Source organism: Triplophysa rosa, linkage group LG17 (genome assembly GCF_024868665.1).
Source record: "Triplophysa rosa linkage group LG17, Trosa_1v2, whole genome shotgun sequence".
Taxonomy (NCBI): Eukaryota; Metazoa; Chordata; class Actinopteri; order Cypriniformes; family Nemacheilidae; genus Triplophysa; species Triplophysa rosa.
This window is the reverse complement of record NC_079906.1, coordinates 18,764,760-18,788,141: the sequence shown is the minus strand read 5'-3', so window position 1 is coordinate 18,788,141 and position 23,382 is coordinate 18,764,760. Positions and strand designations below refer to the sequence as shown.

The following is a 23,382-nucleotide window of genomic DNA, read 5'->3' as shown; positions in this document are numbered from 1 at the left end:
GTGTGTAAACATGTATGCACGCAGATGCACAAAAAAACGCAAGCGCATAAAAACACATGCATAAAGTCCCTTAAAACTTTTATCCGATCTATGAAATCTAGAAACTTTGCATGTGAAACGTTCTTATCACTGATTTTGTTTGATGTTAAATAAGCTTAATTTGATATTTCACCTCACGCTGCGGAAGCGGTTTACTCTCCTAATATTCTCTTAAGTGGGAGAGCTTTCATCCTGGTCGGGGGGCTTTCCTTGTTTTCTTCATTCATTTTCTCAGGATGGAAGGAATGCGAATGAGAAGAGAGATGTGTGATACCACCCATATTGTAGCTAAATCATCAGTTATTTTTTAGTCACTATAGTGACAGCCTGTGTTGATTTTAAAAATATTTCATGTTTATAAAAACATCCAGTTGACTCATTGGTTTTCCTCCCATTTACACTCAAGTAGACATTAACATTTATGCATTTGGCAGACGCTTTTATCCAAAGCGACTTACACTGCATTGTCCTATACATTTTGTTTCTAAGTATGTGCAATCCCCTGGGATCGAACTCACGACTTTGGCGTTGTTAGCGCCATGCTCTTACCACTGAGCTACAGGAAAGCTGGAGTTTATGAAGCTTAAGAGGTTTTGATTGGGATAATTTGCATGTTCAGTGACCAGATGTGGAAACATTAGTACCGGTGTCCAGAAATCTAATCACTGGATGTTTTCACAGTCACCCTAATGCATTTTTTTCATTATTCACAAATCATAGTTGTACCATTTTAAACCTATAAAGAAATCTCAGTTTGTGTCACTAACAGGTGGCTTGTAGGCCCATTACTAGCGGTATCAGTCTGCACATCATCTGGGGGCTTCACAGGCTCATGGGGGCTCTTAAAGCAGCGCTACTCCACCCTGGGCTTTTATGTGTTATTAGGAACGTGAGACAAATAAAATAGAGGCTTGTGCCCAGGAGGCTCAGCAAGAGTTGCGATAACAGTTTCTCACCCACTAATTATCCCAAAACAAATTATTGTCTCTTTTTTGCTTTCAACAGGTAATCTGTACTCTTAAGCAGATCAAAATCTTGTATAAAGGAATAGTTCATCCTTAATTGGGACATTTTCTGAATCACTATTTCATTTTGTTGAAAAGAGCAGCGTGAAAATCGTTTTTGCTTTAGAGATTTGGTTTGTTATTAGTGTAATATCTCTTCATATTCGGTTATACAACCAATAGACAACTCTGTACACTGACACTACACCTGATCGACCAGCATGCTTTGAGCCAAAGCGTTCCTCTCTGATCTCACATCAAAGATATCAGGACGAAGACTAGAAGCATGTGGGGTAGAGTGAGGTGGAAAGAGAGGTCACCAGATACTGTCGAATATATAGCTGGCTCTGTGCAAAACATCCCGAATCCCTCCAGTCTACAAATCACTCAAACAAATACTGGTGTAGAAAGAGCAGAATGTGGATTTAAACAGTCATTACAGGGGGAAGAGTGTCAAAGACAACATCCAAGCAATAGATTGACATTTACCTCCAGAACAACCCAAAATTCCATTATTATAGTCCTAAAAACATAATTGTATTGCCAGTAAAACATTCATAAACTTTGAAAGAAAAAACATTTTGGACCTTGCCCTTGCTGTACATTCTGTACATTCTGTTTCCCTATATATATGTACTCTACATAGATCGTTTCATCGGACGCGCGTGCGCCTGACCCGCAGTTAACTTCCGGTTTGTGTTTGGCTAGTGTCTAATAATATAACTATTTATATTTTATTTATGTTCATATTAATTTGAATTCTTATTTTATTGTATAATAATTGTATTAAATAAACGATTTGTTGAATTTTGTTGTATGTTCATTTTATTAAATAAACAATTTGTTGAATGGGTCCTGTAGTTCGGTCGCATTTAAAGAAACCGTTTGGTACATTGACATCTAGCGGCTGAGCTTGGTATCGCAGTCTAAATTCAAAATATTGGAGAGACAAGTTTAGCCAAGTAACAATTCTTCTAGGTTTCTATTGATTGTTATCAGAAATAATCTACAGGCACTCTATTATTTGTGTCTGTGTCACTTTGAAACCATCTATATTGTACAGTACCTATCTATATATTCTCTTTATTACTGTCTATTAAAAAAGGAAGTTGCACTTTAGCATTAGGTCAGCTTTTTAAGTGATTCATGGCTGACATGTTCCTGTTTAGAGAGGTCTTTAGAGAGCAAGTATTTGGGCATGTTGTTGTTTTTGTGAATGAACCTTGAAAGTCAGTCCACCTGTAGGGCCTCCAACATCTGGGGCTGTCATTAGTAACTGATGCTTGGCTGATGTTTGCTTGTAATAATACCCAAATGACCGTTTTACACACAGTCACACTAAATACATATTTTCCACAATCCACAGTTAAATTGCCTTTTATTTTTGAGAAGATTACCCCAGTGATGCTTTTGCAATTTATCTTGAGAGCGTCACGCTGGACTTCTATAGAAAGAAGAAATGTTCACTCAGCGTTGGCACCAGTGTCAACATGGTTATAGAAATTTTCAAAAGCACTTCTTTATTTGTCTGTGCAGAATTTGCCAATTTTGATATGATATGTAAATGTACATTGCATTTTGCACTATGTGTATTATGTATGGTAGTTTATTGTACTGTCTGAACTTGTCTGACAGTACATCTAATCTCTAAGTCATCACAATGTCACATTCTTGATTTACTGTTTTACAAAGTGTGCTCTGATATGGTCACTGTGTAAAGGTCTGAGTTTAAGGTCACTCTGTGACCCCAGTGCACCTTGGGATATCTTTGTGTTTGCGTGGGAGCGTGAAAGAGCCTGGGGGAATGTACTTTAAATCCGGTTGGAGATTCATGTCATGACTATAAATCAATCCTTTACTAATTGGTAGAAAAGCAACAGTTGAGCAGTATATAATGTTTTATGTGCCTCTTATGTATTTTATTGCTGTAGTAACGAGGGGCTGTTTGTCACAGAGTGGACAGGAAATTTGCTTGAAACATGGCCGCCGTCCATGTGCTTCAGCGTCTGGTTGAGATTCCGTTGATTTGCATGTGGCAATTAGTATGCAAATTGTCCTAATTAGCCCCTGGGACCACACAAGCACTGTGGCATTAAACGCTTCAGTCTCATAATGACTCAACAATTCCCACGAGGTACAGCGATCAAATCACCATCACTCCCTCCAGACGTACAGTATTATCTACAGTATTACAGTTCACCCCAGTGAGGTTTTCTTGTTCTAACTCAGTTTTATGTTAATTACTTTCATTCAGCACTCTGGAAATTAAAAGTTTTATGGGGGGTCTCAGTCCGCTCTCTCGTTAAGTAGTATTGTGCACTGCCCAGGGATTTCTTTCTAGATCTTTTACAATGCTGCCACATTGTCAAAACTGTTCAGTTCACTGAAACCTTGGAAATTGTCAAAATACACCTTAAAAAATAAATAATCTTGGTAAATGTGACGAGACATTTTTGAGGTTATATTGAAATCTTCAATAATATTGACTTTTGATTTACATGGCAAATCTGAGTTTAGTTTGTGACATTGTTGAGACCGCTGTTGAAACTCTAATGGAGACATTTGTGAGATTTCTGTCTTTTCCCAGAAGAAATATTTGAGACTTTTAATCTCTTGATTTCTTTTAATCTCAATGATATCTAGGAGAAATAATTGAGATCTCATCTGTGATTTTTGAATAAAAGTTTTTAATAAAAAAAGCTGCTTTCCTGTAGCTCAGTGGTTAGAGCATGGCGCTAGCAACGCCAAGGTTCGATCCCAGGTATTGCACATACTGTAGTACTCGGATGCAGATGCAAATAAATGTATAATGCAATGTAAATTGCTTTGGATAAAAGCGTCTGCCGAATGTAAATGTATTAAATTATGTTTGTAAATTTCTTTCAGTGTGCATCAAAGAGAAAGTTATTTACTTGTTTACTTATGTGTGTTCTACAATTTTACACTAAAGGAGTAATATTAATATCAGAAGCATTTTGTGTCTGGCTTTAATATGTTTGCTCAAAGGGATAGTTCACCCCAAAATAAAAACTGTTGTAATTTATTTACCTTCATGTTGTTCAAAACCTGCATGATATTCTTGTTATGTGACAAACAAAAGAAGATATTTTGAGAAATGTCTCAATGCCCATAAAATGGTAATCGATTATTTAGAATAATTGTTTTGAAAAAGGTTTAGAATGACATGAGGGTGAGAAAATGTCAGAAGATTTTTTTTAATGTGAACTGTCCATTTAATGTCTAACAATTACATTAAATGGAAGCCGAACGAGACAGAACTTAAGATTTGCTTGTGCTCTGTTACTGTAGGCATTCGGGCAAGACCTTGTTCAAAAAGAAGAATTTTGCCTCATTAACAGATGCTAAGCGGCATTGAATAGCTGTGTCTTGAGAAGATAAGATGCAGAGATTGAACTTTGAGCTCAAAGTGACTTTACTGTGTTTCATGACCTGATTGAACAAGAACAGAAGAATTGTGGATCTATATCAGCTCAGCTGGCAGTGGCCTTTGTTCCTCTGTGCTAGCAGACACAGAGTATTGGCTTGCGGGATCGCTGGGATATTGATGGAGGAACGATGAGGTACACACACACGCACACACGCACACACGCACACACACACACACACACACACACACACACACACACACACACACACACGCGCACACACAATGACTTTGGCAGGTTGGGCGGATGAGGAGCATCAGCTATTGTGTTTATCCATGGCTGTGTGAAGACTCTGTATGTTTGGTTATCCTTGCTAGATGATCAAGGCACAGACGTTTTATTGCCATGACCTGAAATAATCTCACCTATTGTCCGCTATTTAAAAAAGAAGACAGAAGTTGTATACATTGCCTAGATAACCAATATTGAGCTCACCTTTGGCATATCAGGGATTTGTTGGTCTCCTGCATCACTAACTACAGGCGGTCCTTATTCTTTAACTGCTTCCAAGAGAGCACTGTGTGGCAGAAATCCCTGATTCTGTTGAATTCCCTGAACTCGTAATTAGCCTTTAGCTACTTAATGAGCTGAACAATGCAGTGTCAGTGGAGCAACAAGCTCAGGGCATGTTAGAGGCCTGCAGTCATGGATGTTTGGATGTTGTGCAGATGTTGTTGCCAGGTGGCTGTTTTCCCATTGGTAGCTTGAATTATGCTGTGTTTTGTGGTTTGTCTTAATGTGAAGTTTTTATAGGGTGATAGTTTGTTCCTTCTAAATTTGCTTTGGTCTGGGTTAGAATCGAGAAGATTTGAACTGGCTGGTTCACATACAGTAGCCGACTTCTAACATGAAGTTGCATTTACATTTGAAGAGCTCATTCCAAAATCATGTATTTTTACTGTGCATTCCAATCAATATCAATCAAACTGCAGTTGGGTTGCTTTGATAACAATAACACCAAAAGAACATGTTAACATGATTTGTTTTGTCTCTCCATTTAATCATTTAGCAGACACATTTCATCAAAAGTGACTAACAAACAAGAGAGCATTTCTTCAATGAGTCAATAATAAGTCCAGTTTTCAAATGTGATATCTCTATAGACTAGAGTTAAAGAGAAGGGAAAGATGAACAAGAGTTTTTTAAATTAATACATTTAATTAAGAATTGTTATTATTATTATTATTATATTGTAAACAATATACTGTAGTTTAGACTAAAATTATATTAATTATATTAGTACTTTTTTGTTCATTCAATCATATTTTATAAATAACAGTATACAGTATATATTTGTAGCAATAATTGTTATAAATAATTATGTATGTTCATAATATTTATAATAACGTTATTTGTTTATTTATTTAATCATTTTATAAATAACAGTATATATTTGTATAAAAATGTTATAAATAATTATTTATATTAATAATTTAAGACATTATGTAAACGTAATAAATACAAACAGACATAGCCAGAGATGTGGAAAGTAGACAGGGGGTAGTCAGGTGAATGGGGAACAGGTGTGTCTGATCCACTTTTCTATGGAAACACGAACTAGATAGACGTCAGTTCAGTTAAAAGGCTTTTAGAGGTAATTTAGCATTACCGCACAACACCAAAGCATTGACGAACAGAATGAAAGAGAACTAGAAGGTTGAAATATGAATGCAAATTCAAATTCAATAATTACATTCCTCCTCCAAGTCGGTAGCCTAAAGCTTTATTTTGTTGCTCTGGAATAAAAGTCTGCTTAAGGAGCATTGATGTAATATATTACGTTATACATAAATATAACACATAGGTAACAATATAATGTTTTACATAAACTGTCTGTTTGAGTTAAGAGCCGAATTACCATGCATACATGGATGAATTCTGTCCAAAACACAGATGCTATTCCAGCCCATAATGGGCTGCTAGACGTTCACAATGAAGTCATGTTTTTCTGTGCCGCAGGAGCTCGTCTGTGTTAAACTCTCTTCAGACTGGGTGGCCCAGTTCTCCCACAGCTCCCACAGCAGGTGGAACCCCAAATTGCTATTAAACGCAGGTCAGAGGATCGTCATTAATAACAAAGTGCTTGTGTTATTTCCTCCGTCGTGAAAGAAACACATAGGAATGATTTCGCACATGCTTATTTTTATGTGTTTTCTAAAACCTGCCTTTGTAGCACATCAAAAAAAACCTCACACATTAAGTTTCATGATGAGTTAGGATGTTGCCTTAAAAAGGCACTCCCTATACGGTATTCACTAGGGCTGTGTATTGGCAAGTGCCTCCCGATACGATACATATCACGATAGATGGGTCACAATTAGGGTTGTAATATGACGGCATTATAATGCCGTCATATTTGTAACGGTTCAAATTACCCATGGTTCGGTTTGTGTCACGGTTTTAGGGTCACGGTTTCGGCTCGGTTCAGTTTGTGCTATGTTCAGGGAAAAGGGACTACTGACAAATAAAAATAAGAACAACTAATCAAGCTACAAGTAACAGCACCAATAAAACAACAGAGCAAAGCAGAAAATAAAATAAGATACTGTATATATACCTTTTAAGGTAGAAATGGATTAAAGTAATCAAATAAAACATAACATTGCATATGTACAAATTTCGTCTGTTCACTTAAGACATAACCTACTATGTTTGTTAAGATACTCGACAAGAGGGGCATGTTGACAACCGTCATGTGTGAATTTGTCTGTTTAAGCGCTTCAGAGACAACTCAATATTTGCGCCATGTCTGAGACTTTCCTTATGCGCGATTCGGATCTTCTTACAGCGCGCAAGCAATTTTTCTTGTGCGTCATCTTGCACTTAAATGTTTAAATTGGCAAGGCTTGAATGAGTGTAGTTTAAACAGCAACGTGTGCTGTTCAGGTCTCACCTGCACTCGCGCGCTCACAACACCCGGGTGATGAAAGCATAAATGACTGTACAGCATACGTCAATCCTATTGAAATTTGTCTACGTTATTTGATTTGTTGTAGGTATTAAATGTGTATCCATCGACAAACATACATTAGCTAAACTTTGTCAGTCTGTTTTACGCATTATAATTTTTAACGAATTATAAATGCGTCGTGCCGAACCGTTCGTTGGAGAACCGCGCGGTTCAATTTTTTACCGAGAACCGTTACACCCCTAGTCACGATACAATATATTGCTATGTATTTCGATACGATACACATTTGCGATATATTGCAATACTTTAAATAGAAAATGTAAAAAGTAGAGCTAGAAATACAACATGCTGTGCACCACCGGGGTTTTTCTGTAAGGATAAGTGTAAAAACATCCCTTACCTCTGCAGAGTGTCCATGATGTGCGATGCATGGACCTTTAGATCAGAGGTTTGGGTTCTCAAACTGTGGATTGCGCCCCTCAAGTGGGTAGCACAGGGGAATAAGGTGGCTCACGCAAGTCACTTGAATGTTGTGGTGCATTACAGGTAAAACAATGAACATGGGCAGTATAAAACCCCTGGTTCATCCGTGCTGTAAATGTGCTGGTGTCACATCCGTGAAAGCACAATAAATGTCATTTTTACTTTTCTTAATAAACTCATTACTCCATGACTTATTTTGAAAACCAGAGCACACCCACACATCAGCTCTGAGAGCTCCAAGCGTTCTTATATTTTACGCCATGTTCGCTTCCACTTACTTTTGGCCGTATGTATATGACATGATTAAAAAAAATGATCGATAGTAGAGGTATCACTATCGATACACTATCGAAAAAAACATATTGCGATAGTTACATGTATCGATATTTTTGCACAGCCCTAGTATTCACAAAGGTAAATCATTGAGTTTCGCAACAGAGCTAACATGATAATATAATTGTCTTTAATAGAAATGAATATAATTTTTTTCCAAACGATTTTGAAAATTCAGAGCAAATATTCATGCCAGTTATTTTAAATCATTTAAACAGATAGAGCGAGGTCTTTGCTCCCTGGAGGGCAACTGTACAACCATCTTTCCCAATGTTAGACATGCCCTCTCAAACCCTCTGTGTTTGGCACTGGTAGAGAAAGTTGTGTGCTTAGGCTGAGTCTGTCTCGCTGGCTGGCTCTGAACAAGCACAGGCCTGTTCTACCCCGGTGGCCAATAAAATGAGAAAATCAGCCACTGTGCCATCATCCACAGGCCGGCCAGATAAATACACTTGTCTCTGTGTGGATGTCTGTCAATGGGCTGTGTAGATTCAATGATTTCATCTAACTGTTGAAAGACAAACGCACTGGAACGCTTAATCGATTTATAAATCCTCTAATGGTGTTTTTAGGTTTCATCATGTAGGTAATCAATGTAACTCTTTCATCATTGGCGTATTATTAATTTTCCTTAGAAGTGTTTCCTGTTGTTGTGAAAGCCCGGTTGCCTTTTTTCCGATCGCGAAGCTGTCACAAAAATCTGCATTATTCCAAAACAAGATGAACTTCAAAGGATCCTTGTCTTTCTTTTCTTGTTTTTGACACAGCGTGCGCAAGACTATCTGATCTTATCAGCGTTTATGTGGGAGTATGTCATGTTACATTGAAATGGCTTAGTGTGGTGTTTTGGGGTCATTAATTCGAGTTACTCACACCTGCTCCATAGGGATGCATTGAATTTGTTATTTTGACACAGAATGAAATCAGTGATGTTGCTGTCCTGCGTTACTGAAAATAATAAAACAGCTTAACATTGCGTGTTAGTGTACAAACTATAAACAAACAAAAAAGGCAAGCAAAATCTTACTTTGGGGACCTCTTTATTTGTGAAGATTTGCATTTATGTGTTTGGTTCTTTCCTGGAGAGTCGAACCCATGACCTTGCATTTGTGCAATGCAATGCGTTACCAGTTGTTAATGTTGTTTTAAAGTTTTTACAGTAATTATAATAAGCTGAATATTAGAAATCATACTAAAAAAATGTTTGGGTAAAATATAGACAAACCCAACTGTTGGGTTTAAAATACCCTACGCATGGTTGGGTCAGATATGGACATTTTCTAGGTTCATTTACCCAACGGTTGGGTTTGTCCATATTTTACCCAACCATGAGTTCTATGGTATGTCTTCATTCAGTAAGCTCACTAATTATGTGTTTGTGTGTTTTACAGTGAGGCTTAGCACAGCTCAACACCTCAAGCTCAGTGTTTATTAGGTGTTAGTTGACACTTCATTGACTCCCGACTGGCCCATTACATTCTGTGCAGACAGAGCTGTCTCAGGTGGAGTGTTGAGGTTTGGCTCTCCCCCCCCACACATGCTGTACCAATGCATACACAAATATACATGGTAGCACACACACACATGAACATGCATTTCCACAAAGATGGTATGTGCATGCATATATATTTTCACACACCCTTTGGTTTCCATGTGTGGTTGCACACACCAGTGTAGTACTGAAAATGTTGGAATCTAGACAGGGCCGTCTCTCTCTCCTGTCCTCTGGTTTGCAGGTGCGTCTTCATCTTGGCTAGTTTCTCTGTTTCTCAGACTTGGTTTATTTGAAGTGTCTGCCTTCTCAGACTTGTAACTTCAGCTGATGAGTTCTTGGGAGACCACGAAAAGCATGATTTATGATTTATAGTTTATATATCAGATGGGAAGAATGGTCTATGGCCATTATCTGCCTGTTTGACATAAGATAAGGTACAGTACACCCATTTTTTTCCGTAAATAATGTGTTCGTCAAACTCCTAAATGACAAAAATGCAACATGAACTTAGTTTGCATTGATGCTCTTCCTTCTAACTAAAGTTCTGAAATGGAATTTAAAGTGTGCGGCCAATAAACATCATATTTATAAGAAATATTTATTAGTTTTCAGCTTGACAGCCCCCATTTACTTTTACTGAATTGAAAACAATGTGTTCGAGCATAGGCATTCTGCACTCTCAAAAAGGATTTGTGCATTTTTATCACATTGGTTGTGTTATGCTATTTAACACATTTTGTGTTGATTGTGTGCTAAATAAAGGGGTTGTCGTGTTAAAAGCAACACAAGATGTGTTGTCCCAGAAATAACACAGAGATGTGTTCAGTTAAGGACAACACGTTTTGTGTGTTGTCCTTAACTAAACACTAAATGTGTTGATTTTACACAACCATTTTTTGTGTTTTGATAACTTTTTGACAACCTCATAATTGTCACAATGCATAACTTTGCATAATTTGATGATCTTAAATTGTCTTTTTCTAATTTTCTTTCCCTAGTGTTGTTGTTCCCTTGTCCTTTTCTCTTTCATTCACTCTCTCTTACACACACGTGCACACACACACATGTCTGGTTTACTATCTCCGCGCGCACACACACACACACACAGGTCTCTGGCTCATCACTGCTATTGATCAACCTGTCTGTTATTTAAGAGTCCCTGAATGCTCATTAGTTAAGCCTGTTGAGAAGATCTTGAGTATAATTCTCACCTTCAACTGCCTTTAGCATCAAATAATGTGAAACATTAAATAGTCTATTAAAGAGACACGCCATTTTCATCGTCACATGTGAGCTCTTTGCATATTTAGGACTGCATATTTAAATGTCTGCTTTTCTTATAGACCCAGGCACCTTGTTTTTATTTTTTGAGTGGTTTATTAAAATCTAGACATAAAGAATGGATGCAGAGAGGTCAAATGTGATCTTGTGCACAACTGAATGTGCCAGCTGTAGAATAATTGTGATTTATAGCAGTGGAACAAAATGATTAACAAAATAAAATGCCTTTTATTTCATTATTTGAATGTAGAAAATTAAAGACATTTCAATAGAAATACACTTGAGTCTGAGCAGAGAATCAGTTGTTTTCTCCTGTGTCTCAGATCCCGGGCTGGTCTTAAATGTTTCTCCAGGGCTGAACTCATTGATACAGCGCATAGTTAAAGGCAGCAATCAGCTCTCTGGAGTGATGAGTCTTACAGCTTTATCAGGCAGCTGTATAGACGTCTATCCCTCATCTTTATGAGGACATTTATGATGGAGGGATTTCAGAGCCACTGATCACTCTCTCTCTACCTGAGTACATAGTGTGCATTCAGGCTCAACCTGGAGGTGTGTAAAAAACCTTTGATACTTTTTGTATATAAGTGTGTTGTCTCATATCAACAGTTCAACAGTTTAATTTAAGAGAACTTTTTAAATAAAGCGATTATTAAAAATGTAAAAGGAATGTAAAATAAAATGAACATATAAGTAACATAAGTAAAGAAGGCATGTTCATGTCTGCATTGATGGCACTAAATGTGGTCATATTGTCAGGATCTGGCAGAGAAGAACCCAAATGCAGGCAGCGGGGATGAAGGGGTTAACAAAACAGATTTTAATAGTACAAAACAAAGAAAAAACAAAGACCCACGATGGGGATAACAGATTACACCGACTGGAAGGCCGGCTGGACATGGCTTGACGCCGGCTGGATCACCGGACTGGACGCCGGCTGGATCACCGGACTGGACGCCGGCTGGATCACCGGACTGGACGCCGGCTGGATCACCGGACTGGACGCCGGCTGGATCACCGGACTGGACGCCGGCTGGATCACCGGACTGGACTCAGGGCTGGACACATGACTGGACACAGGCCTGGACGCCGGCTGCACCGGACTGGACGCCGGCTGGACCGGACTGGACGCCGGCTGGACCGGACTGGACGCCGGCTGCACCGGACTGGACGCCGGCTGCACCGGACTGGACGCCGGCTGCACCGGCCGGGAAGGAGACCACGCTGCCCGCCGTTGCCTCTTCTTCTTACGCCTAGCCACCCGGCTGGTGGTCGGGTGATGGAAGGAGGTAAATGGCACGGCTGGCTCCGGCTGGGACTCCTCGGAGGTAGTTCCCCAGGACTCCCTCCTTCCTCGCCTACCTCGTAGGCTGACTGGTGGGGAGGCTGCAGGGGTTGAGGAGAGCGGTGTGGTGATGCCCACGACTCCGAGCTGCAGGGTCTGGCCCTCCGGGATCGTCTCCAGCCCTGTAGAAGTTCCCGCTACGGACAGTCCCCTGGACTCCTCGCGATCCATCGCGATCTGGAGCTGGTCTACGAAGCCCAGGGGCCTCAACCTGCGCATCTCCGCAGGCTCAAAGGGTTCGTCGAGGCAGCTGTTGAAGATAATCTTCAACTCCGCCTCGTCGAACCCTGAGTGGCGCGCAGTGGAGAGGAAGTCCATGGCGAAGGTCTTCACGGGGATGCCTTTCTGGCGAAAGCCGAACAAGGTGTGAGCCTGGCGGCTCCTAAACGCCTCGTCCGTCTCCTCCATGCTGCCCGCTGGGTTCGGTGTAGGCTCGTGCATTCTGTCAGGATCTGGCAGAGAAGAACCCAAATGCAGGCAGCGGGGATGAAGGGGTTAACAAAACAGATTTTAATAGTACAAAACAAAGAAACAAAACAAAGACCCACGATGGGGATAACAGATTACAGAATAACAGGATAAACAGGACGAAGACTAACTGACACTAAACTAAGATAACCACACTTGACATAAACTAAACTGGACACTTACTAGACTCACGAAAACAGTAGGAACAGGCAATAACAGCAGGCTAGGGAGGCAAACAAGAACAGGGATAAACTGAACGCAAGGACACCACACACATACAATGCACGAGCACAAGACAAAGAAACAAGAGGGTATTTATAGGAAACACAAACGAGGGATAACGACATGGGGCAGGTGTGAGACATTAAACACTCAGGGAAAGATTACGAGGAAACGAGAGGAATGGGACCAATGACAAGACACTGGAGAGAACGCATATTATTGTCAAACGGACAACAATATGTTTCTCTCCACACATAACCTAAGGACTCTGCCCCGATCCCACCACACGACTAGAATTTCATAAACAAGACGGTGGGACCGTGACACATATAATATACAATATATCATTTAGGGCATGGGATATTCAGAGGTTTTTGATTATTCAGTAAATATGCATTAATGAGACATTGATGAGCAGTTAAAAGATTCTTGGCCGCAACAGAACAGAATGAGCTCATTGACTTGACAATAAGCACCTTAATGGAAGCCATTTTTGCTTTAATCTAATAGGTCGGTTTGTAATATCGAACATGCACGTGATGTCCCTCTTGCTTTGTGGCCAACTGTTGGATATATCGCTGTAATCTTTTTACCCTGCCCGCTCTCGGTGAACTTGGACTTTCTCACGACCTGGTTCGATGCCAGAGTGATTAAGGTGCTCCTAAGTCTAATAATTAATGAAAGAACGAAAATACCTTTGAAAACGAAGGAAATGACTTTCAACAGCAGATGTGTTGCTGCATTGCCTGTTATGTTGCCTATTAAATAGCCTTTTTCAATGGCCCATTATTTTGCTCAATAAAAACACTGGCTGAAGCTTGCATACTCCCCCTGCACTTCAGAAAGCATATTGAAGAAACGATGAAATCCCCTGTGTAAAATGAAACATTTGATGTCTTAAATATGAACCAGACGTGTTTAGGCTACTTGACGGGACTTCATGGCAGGTGTGGAGTGAGCCAATTCTGTTTTATAACTGCCACTTTCTTCAGAAAGTCTGCCAGGGAACAAGCCCCCCGCCAGTCGCCTGCCTCTCGCATGCCCTCGGATTACAGAAAGGTCGCAGCCATTATGAAGTTATTGAAAGGAAAAATCATGGCAGGAACCATTAAGAGACCTCCCTTACTAGACTAAAAATATGACCATTCTCAATCACTTTTGCATCTTGACTGTTTAGATTGCTATCCGATTAAACATTAACATTATATTTAGCAAGTTCATACATGCTGCCTAAACAACCAGATTATTGATCCTAAAGGGATAGTTCACCCCAAAATGAGAATTCTTTCACCATTTACACACCGTCATGTCATTCCAACCACGAATGACTTTGGTCTGCAGACTACATATATTTTGAAGAGCGTTGCTAGCCAAACAACATTTATAGTATAGACACAAAATCACTTACACATTTCTCTAAATACATTCTTTTGTGATTTAGGGAAGTCATATACAGGGTTAAATACATGACATCTGGGTAAATAAATGATGTTCATTTTTTATTTTTGGGTGAACTAAAATGTATAACTCGTTGCAATACACTTTACAGTATGTCACTCAAATACAGAGCTCCATTCTTCTGGCTTTAAGCAATAGGACTGGTTACCACTTTACATGCATCTCTGTGAAACACATGCCTCTAGTATTGTCTTTTCTGTAGCCCCTGACATATTGTCGTAATGTGACAGAAAGCCCGAATGAAATGTGGCATTTTGGAAAGGTCAGTTCATGGCCGTCTCAGAATTCATCTCCCATCATGACGATGGCACTTGTCATATGGATGTTGGCATGTGCAGTCATCCTATAACTTACAAAAGAAAGAAGGGGAGCGTCTAAGGATGATGACCGATTCTGTGACATTCTGGAAACAAAAAACGTAAACGTCCGTCTGCACTAAAATACTTTTCATTTATGTTTGTTTGTTTGCATTTGTGAGAAGTATCTTAGCTTCCATAGAATTATAAAATATGGGTTGTCCCAAAAATACAGCATATCATCTTAAATTCAATATTTTTCAAAAAACGTTTATTTAAATTCTTTCGTTATTTGCTTTTATGTTATTCCAGCTTGACATGACTTTATTCTATGGATTACAAATTTTGATTTTTAATTGAATTTTAAACTTTTCTAAATTAGAAAAGAAGTGCTACAGGTTAAGACATCATGAGAAACACTAATCAGTGGCATAATAATGATGAAAACTCATATATGGACTTTGCTCATTTATCCTTTAGAGAGGTCAATCCTCATGAATGAAAAGCAGGATATGCATGTCAAAGTGTAACATTGTCGTTTTGACATTTCTCACGAAGACAAAAGTTTTCCCTTGGGAGGATGAAAAACACACGCTCATCCCAAACTCAAATCAAATTTCTCTTATCATCTTGTTATTTGCCGACGTTATCCTCGCAGGTAATGTGGTTATAAATTGAATTTCGGCAAAGGGATTTCATTGTTTACTGATGCCGGTTGGCTTTAGGCAGAGAAGCAAGCTGTTAATGGATGTCAGTGAATTTATTTAAGCTGCGGTGCGGGCGAAATTTAAAAAGGGGGGTTGGGCTGTCACGTTCTCAAGGGCACGACTCCGAGCCACGCTTACACGCAGATCCATGTTTTATTCAGGTCTGTTTGCTTTCATTTGGAGGGGGAAGGGAACGGTGACTGCTGTCATTCGTGTTTGATGTCATCTGTCACCTTGCTCTAACTGTATTGATGAGCTTTATTTGTGTAATAGATTTGCCTTGATCTCAGAAGTCTCAAGTTGGTGATTCCCACTGACGTAAACCAATGTTAAAAATGACAGGTTTTAGAGTTCAGTTGCAGCAGGTAGACTGCAAGACACTGTTATATGATTTCTCTTTTTTGTCTTGTTCCCTGCCCCTCCCTCACCTGTGTGTCCAGGTAAAGTGAAGAGCGTGTATGATGCTCAGACACCCATGTGTCCGATCTGTCAGACTGTGCTGCGGCCGAGAGAGCTACAGGAACACATGGAGCAAGAAATGGAGCGTCTTATGCAGCTACACAACTGGTACAACGCCATTCAACCACCCAACACTCACCTGAACGGTGCTTTCCAGAACAAAAGCGCAAACCCCAAATCATCAAGTTAAAATTGATGCTTTTATTGTCAAACAAGGCATATTTACAGACTGAAGTCAAGGTTTTCTGTCAAATGAATAAATGTAAATTTTTTCTATTTAGGCCTTTCGCTGTTATGTCGATCACTGCAAAAAAATAAAAATAAAAAATGAAATATTTCTTACCCAGGTTTTTAGTCTTGCCTAGTACAGATATATAAGAAAATTTAAAAAAAAAATCAATATGAATTTACTTGAGATTCGAAATGACCAAAGTGTCAAGTCTTGTTTTCTAAAAAAACAACAACAACAAGGGAGTTTGCTCAAAACCATTATTTGTTTATTTTTCTTACCCCAGTGGCTTTTCTTGTCAAATATTTTTCTTGTTTTAAGCATAAGCTCTTTTAAATTTTAATATCTTCTTTTATTTTGTCTCTCAAGTAAATCTATGTAGATTTTAAAAAATCTATATTTTGTACTAAACAAGACAAATACACTAAGTACGAAATTAATTATTTGCTGTCTGTCTGCAGAATCCCACCTAAAAAAATGACATTAACCACTAAACAAGTGTATTAAAATGAAACCTGTCATGTTCCTCTATAATAACATCATGGAATCAATACTACGTCTATGAGTCGATCAATAATCTATCATTCTTCTTCATCCTCTTGTCTTCCTCTCCCTCCGGCACAATCTGAGATCATCACGCCATCATTTGAGAGCAGATTTAAACTGCCTCAGCCTGTATGTGTCAGCCAGAACACACAAAGACAGTAAAGTGGAGGTGACAGTCAGCATGCTCTTATGTCACCCTAACTCAAATCTCACCCGGGCTCATGAAAATGCATCGCCGCCCGTAGTAGAGAGATCAAAAGATGAGACGTGAGGAAGAGATGCAGAGGTGGAGGAAGGGCAAAATTAAAGCAGATTGAAACAATGAACGCGGACTCCCTGTCGCCCCCTCTCCTTTCCTAAGGCACATTAAATGCTTCCAGGTCTTGATGGCATATTTATCTAAAGCCCCTGGGCATCTGCGCCGTGTCTCCACCTCTTTTTCTGTCTCTTCCATCATCGCAACATCGCAAATTACAAGATGTTACATTGTTCCTGACATTTCACAGCCAGCGAAGCTCAAGGCGGTCCCTGCGAAAATCACAGCAAGCTAATAACGCGTTGGCTGTCATATGCTTTAGACGAGGCAGGTACGCACATTAGCCACTCGGAACACATGAAAGATTTCTCCAATAAAGAAATTACAGACATAATCTGTTTAGTGACAGAGCCAGGGACAGTAATCGTGTCAAATTGAACTTGGCCCCGGGGTGCGTTAGAGCCTCTCCGTTGTACAGGACCTGAGTGGAGACAGCTTTTTTTATTTTGTCTGACTGTCAAGAAAATGTCGAGATCGGTGAATCTTCTGGTTTTAGAGCATGTTCATGAATTCTGAATTGCACAAAATGTTTTTAAGGCAAGGTCAAAGGTCAGAGGTTTTGTTTTTAAGGGGTCTGTGGTGATGAAATGTGTTAATAACGTTCTCTCTTGTTTACAGTCAGGGTCTCGCTCAAAAGGAGTTTCTCTCCGCTGGGCCGCCTAAGGTACCAACTCTAGTGTACTTCACAGCACTTGTTATGTATACAGTTCATTTTTCTCTACAGGGAATAATAATCGATCTCTTTCTTTTAGTCTCTGTTCTCTATGCACATAAAGAGAGAAGGTTCCTCGTCCGCCTCCTCTCCGCGGCCCGCCGATGAGGCTTTGCACTCTGACAGGTACCAGGTGAGAACATGATTCACTGTGCACAATATTACTGTATACAAGTACAATGAAGGAATAGTTTGCACTATGAAGTATAACAGTTTGGTTAAAGGGATGGTTATAATTTGTAGTGATTAAATAAGTCAATTTAGATCACTGTGCAATTGATCCAGTGCCTGTCAATCAAAGGTTTGAGAGCGCAGTGCTGCCATCTACTGGACTTGAATTGTATTTACATTAGATTTATTTTAAAGAACACTTGCATGCTCATTCTTTAGATTCTATCAAAAGACATTGATGGAGATATGAGTATTGAAGTTTTCTGCCTCTGCTTTGTTGTTTTCAGACGTTTTTGCGAGTACGAGCAAACAGGCAAACACGACTCAATGGTATGTTGTCAGTAAGTCACAGTAACTCACAATTTACTGTTAAATTTCTTGCTTTTGTGTTTGTTTTGTTCAATTGATTATCAGTATTTTTATTTATTAGAATTATAATTCATTTCAATGGTAAGCAATGACATCATTTCAAGAACTTTGTGAACAAATCTAACCAGAATCTTCATGAAAATTATACATAATTGTTTATCCGGTGTTCCTGTGACTTAATTGTTCGAGCATGCAAAAGTCATGGGGTTATTTCCTATGGAATTAATGTATAGTAAATTATATTTTTTAAATTACATATATATATATATATATAGTAAATTATATGTTTGTTTTTTTAATTAAGTAAAAATGTATACTGAAAGCACTCTTGCAAGCGTCTGCCAAATGCATCAATGTAAATGTAATGGTCAGACATCACTTTTCCTTTTAATGTAAGATTAGCAAAGTAATACAGTATAGAAGCTCTGTACTGTGAAAGATTGTTAGTGTATCATGTTGAATCTTCGATCATTTATCAGGACTGTTAATTTTAATGTGGCTTCATTAACATGAGGAAAGGGTGCGTGCACCGGAGGTTCGGTCACAGCTAATTGATCAGATTCTCTCTCTAATAAATGATCCTCTCTTTGTGTCATGGTCAACTTCACTTTGATTGTAAAGGGCTTCCACTGTCCTCTTTGACTCCATTATGAGCTCAGACTCCTAAAGATTAATGTACCCTGACATCATTAGGAGCTCAGCAAAACACACAGAGATTTTAATGGAGTAGAGACCGTTCCGCTGCTCTGGATTTTACTCCCAGTGTGTGTGCATGTGTGAAACGGAGAGAGGAGAAGGGAATGTTTTGATTGTCATTATTTTACAATCGGATAAATAGATCAATCCAATTCCCTGGGTTTCTATTTATCTATTGGAGATAAAAAGGTTGAGATCCTATCAGGTTGAGATTGTGTTTGTGTTTTGTTTCTTGCTTGTCTTGCTCCAGTGTTTTGAATTAGAATCGTACTGCGGGATTTTTAATAAACAATCAAATGAATTTATGCCCTTTATTCTTTGATAAGACCGAACTCAAAAACAGGACAGTTTCCATCAAGTTTGTCCAGAACAGCAGTTTCTTTGATTGTGCACTTATATACGTTTTATTTTTTTAACAGCACGCATCGGTAAACTGAAAAGACGGAAAGCAGAGGAAGATCAGGTATGATGGGAATCCAGTTCAGTCATTGACTCATTGCGATTGTGGGTCACAGTCAGTAAGAATACAGCATTCCCAAATGCCTGTAGCTCAGATCTGCTTTCCGCTGCCAGATGACAGAGCATTTGTGGTGACTGTCATTTGATTGGCAGGTGGGATACGATATGGCATTTATTTCATGCAGCTGTCCTGTTTAGCTCAGTCAGTTGTATGATGTGTAATTCAGGGGCCGGAAGCAACCAAACTATGAACCTGTATGTCAGTTGTCTGTTTATTGTTCTTTTTCTCAGTTGTGACCTCATGTGGATGTGTGTGTGTGCCACAGAGAGACGGTCTGAGTTGTGTTGAGGATGGCTCTGTGCTGTCAGCCGGCAGTGAGTTTGAATGGGGAGAACCGAGAAGACTACAGATGGTTTCTGTTCTCAGAGGCTTCAGAGGTACAGAACACAGACACAGAGAACCTACTGTATACAGTAACTAAATCACACAGTACTTACTATATTAATTAATATATTGACTGTCTGTGTGACACTCACATAAGGTGTATCAGATTGTAAATAATAGACAAAAAAAAAAAACGTCTTAAGAAATTATGGTAATGAATCCAATGAAACTTACTCTACTGTACTGTAAATACTCTAATAGCTGTAAACAATTTGCATAGGTTTGGTAAGCAGCACGTTGAAGGATCATCAGGACAGCGATGCAGATCTGGACGTGGATGGAGATGATACTCTTGAATATGGAAAAGCACAGTATCCTTATTTAAGCTAACAGTAAAGAAGTGCATCAATCTTTGGTCTGTTTATGTGCATTTATATGTGAATAAAGGCATTAAAGGTAGATGATCAACCACGTTTCCTCAGCAGACGCTCTCAGATACACGGAAGCAGATGTGATTACCTGTTCAGAAAATCAACCCAGAGATGCAGAAGAACGGCAGGCGCTAAGAGGAGTTGTTTTAAAGTATGCATACACAAAGAGGACTTTTTTAGGCTCCTATTCACCATCTTTAGTTTATTCAAAACCTTTTCTTTTCTTTAAAAGTGGAGACACGGCCAGCATGTTATCTCCAGAGCAAACCAAGCCAGCAATCTCAGGTGAGCCAAATTATTTTTTAAATGTATTAAAAGGGTTACATTTGTTCAAGTTTGAACTGTTTTTATAACTGTTTTTAAAGTGATTTTGACAAGCTAAAGTTGAAAAAGGCTTTACGTGTTTTCCATGTTGTTTTACAGCACACATTATAAATAAATAAAAAACTTATTACAAAAATACAAGGAAATTCTGCTAAATAAAATTCCGTAAAATTACAGTTTTTTTATAGTGTATGCTTGTGCAATAATAACAATAATAGTGCTTTTTGTCTATAGAAACTCCAACTACCAGTAATGAAGAGTTTGACAACAATCCAAGCACAACATCTCCAAGAACCTGCAAGAACAGCGAGTTAGAGAAGTAAGTGTTTTATTTGGGTGTATGTTTTAAAAATCATAAATGAGCTCCTCCACAACCAACCAACCAACCAACGATACTGTTCTTGATCCTAACGGTTTTACGCATGCGCTCTAGTTACATAGCGGTGCTCGCATGGGCCGTAAAGGTTTCCGTTCAGCATGTTTTTTTAAAGAGATCTTTACAAGATCGTGATTTAAGTTATTTTGAACCTGGCTGGAAAAGGGATTTGAACTTCTTTTTAGGCATTTTGTGCAACTGAGGTCAAGTTTGCGCATGAAAGGACACGTGAGGAATTATATGTGGCTGACTCATTCAATAACATTGTCACAAATCAATGCTTTCTCAGGAGGGGCCGCATTTTGGCAGCTCCACTTAAGCGTGCGTGACATATGTTTTGGGGTGAATCATTAATCAGCTTGATGGATCCATTTATCAGTCGGGGAGAATCAGATTGCAGGGAAACTATGAAATAATTCCACATTATTTTAATTTGTAGATATTCGTATGCCCACCTACAGGTTAGAGAAATCATTGGCATTTAAATAACATATATGTCCTTCTTTCTCAAGCAGACTGAAATGGATGGTTCTGAACCTGGTTCTGAAAAATGAACATTCTTTCGTCATTTATTCACCCTGATGTTATTCCAGACCTGTCCGACTTTCAATCTCCTGCAGACCAGAAGAGAAGATATTTTAAAGAATTTTGATAACCAAACAACATTGACTTCTATTGTACGGGCACAAAACCACTGAGACATTTCACAGAATATCTTCCTTTGTGTTCCACAGAAAGAGGTTTTGAACGACACGAGTATGAATAAACAATGACAGAAAATGTATTTTTCTGTTTTTGAGTGAGCTAAACCTTTAATGCATTATGAACCACAAATATATGGTCCATTTCAAAGCTGTGGATACATTTCAAGTAGAGGAAAATAATGAAAAATAGGAATAGGATTTTTTCCCTTTAAACTTTCATATGTAATTACCATATACAATTCCATTTATAATTATTTTTTGATTGGGCATCATTCTCAGCATTTTGTATAAATATTAGGTATGCATTTATACAACATCATCTGTCACCATTGTGCGATGGGTATTTAGCCTGAGGATGAGCCCAGTAATTTTATATTTCCACCAGAAAAAAAACGGCATTCATTATGCTTATATTTGGCAACTATTACATGAGGCATTTTTGATGGATCACTTAAACCTCCTGCTGTCATAGTTCAATTCCTGAGAGCTGATTAAATGGGGATGTGTTGGCCGGGATGTAGCTGCCGGGGATTAGGGGGCTCTGAGCGAGTGTTATTTAATTGTGGTGAACTGGAAACACTCGAGTGAGAACGAGTTAGTGAGGCAGGAAGAAAGAGCGTTCCTGACAAATGACAGTCTGCCGCGGGGCGCCCGCAGCCCGGCCCTGTGTGGACACGCTAATAAAGCAATTACACCGGGACAATGTGTGCGCACTCCTCTGTCCCTCACTTACTGCAGGCCGATACGCGTGGCCATTTACTTTATCATATGCTGTTTTGACCCTGCTAACATTTTAAAAGCAAAATCACAGAGGTGATGTCTTTAATATCTCAATTATTTTTTATATTATACAATTTTTTTATATATTTTTTCGGTACTTTTAATGTAGTTTAACAAATGTCTCATTTGTTTCTGTTTTTAAGCAATTTTAAGAGATCTGAGTTGATACTTAAATGAAATACTACTGGATGTAAGTACATAACAGTACTTCATTAGATCTTCTAAGCTATGAAAGAGACCTCTAAGCAATACAACTTTCCTCTGTTATGCAAGGTTGATGAAACTTTTCTGGCTCCTAATGTTCTGTTTAATCTCTTTTTCTTGCTTTTCTGAAAAAAATGCATACTATAAAAAGAATGTCAAGATACAACAATAGAATTTAGGGATGAACACACAGTGTTAAATTAGCTTCTGAATGCATCTGATTTAATGATGCAATCGGTGTTGTGATTACTGATCGTGTTTTTAAATTTTTAGGATTAGGATTAACATTTTAAGATTTAGGATTCATAACATGTGGCCTTCAGCAACAGAGCCGTGAGCATGCCGTGACATCTTTATCAATCTCTGATGGATCTCTTCTTTGTTTGGTTTAGCGTATCGGATGACCCCTCCCTCGGAACACTTGAGGCACTAAAAACACGGATCAGAGATCTAGAGAAGCAGCTCACACGAGGTGACAGGTTCAAGTGTCTCATATGTATGGTAAGTTTGGTCTGATCATTTACATGAGTTTAAAAGTAAATGAGCTGAGAGTCTCTCTTCATAAATGTCAATGTGAAGAAACCAAAACTTTTCAACTGATGTGAATATGTTTTCACCGGGGTTTCAAGCTGGGGGTTTATGGTGCAGATACGGTATATAAAACATAGCCATTTTTTTCTTTCAAAATACATTTCTGAATGTTATTAATGCGCTGTATAGTTTTTTATACACT

General features: G+C 38.8%; 1 protein-coding gene across 2 annotated transcripts in view; it reads left to right on the top strand.

Annotated features, from left to right (window-relative positions):
• rnf220b (ring finger protein 220b) overlaps nt 1-23,382 on the top strand; it is a 31,453-nt gene that overhangs the window by 6,068 nt on the left and 2,003 nt on the right. For both annotated transcript variants that reach the window (XM_057356981.1, XM_057356980.1), the window contains exons 3-13: nt 15,929-16,055; nt 17,657-17,702; nt 17,791-17,883; nt 18,209-18,251; nt 19,406-19,449; nt 19,772-19,883; nt 20,111-20,201; nt 20,326-20,412; nt 20,494-20,546; nt 20,820-20,904; nt 23,042-23,150. In XM_057356981.1, coding sequence (XP_057212964.1) covers nt 15,929-16,055; nt 17,657-17,702; nt 17,791-17,883; nt 18,209-18,251; nt 19,406-19,449; nt 19,772-19,883; nt 20,111-20,201; nt 20,326-20,412; nt 20,494-20,546; nt 20,820-20,904; nt 23,042-23,150 — 890 coding nt within the window. The remainder of the gene's footprint in view (nt 1-15,928; nt 16,056-17,656; nt 17,703-17,790; nt 17,884-18,208; nt 18,252-19,405; nt 19,450-19,771; nt 19,884-20,110; nt 20,202-20,325; nt 20,413-20,493; nt 20,547-20,819; nt 20,905-23,041; nt 23,151-23,382) is intronic.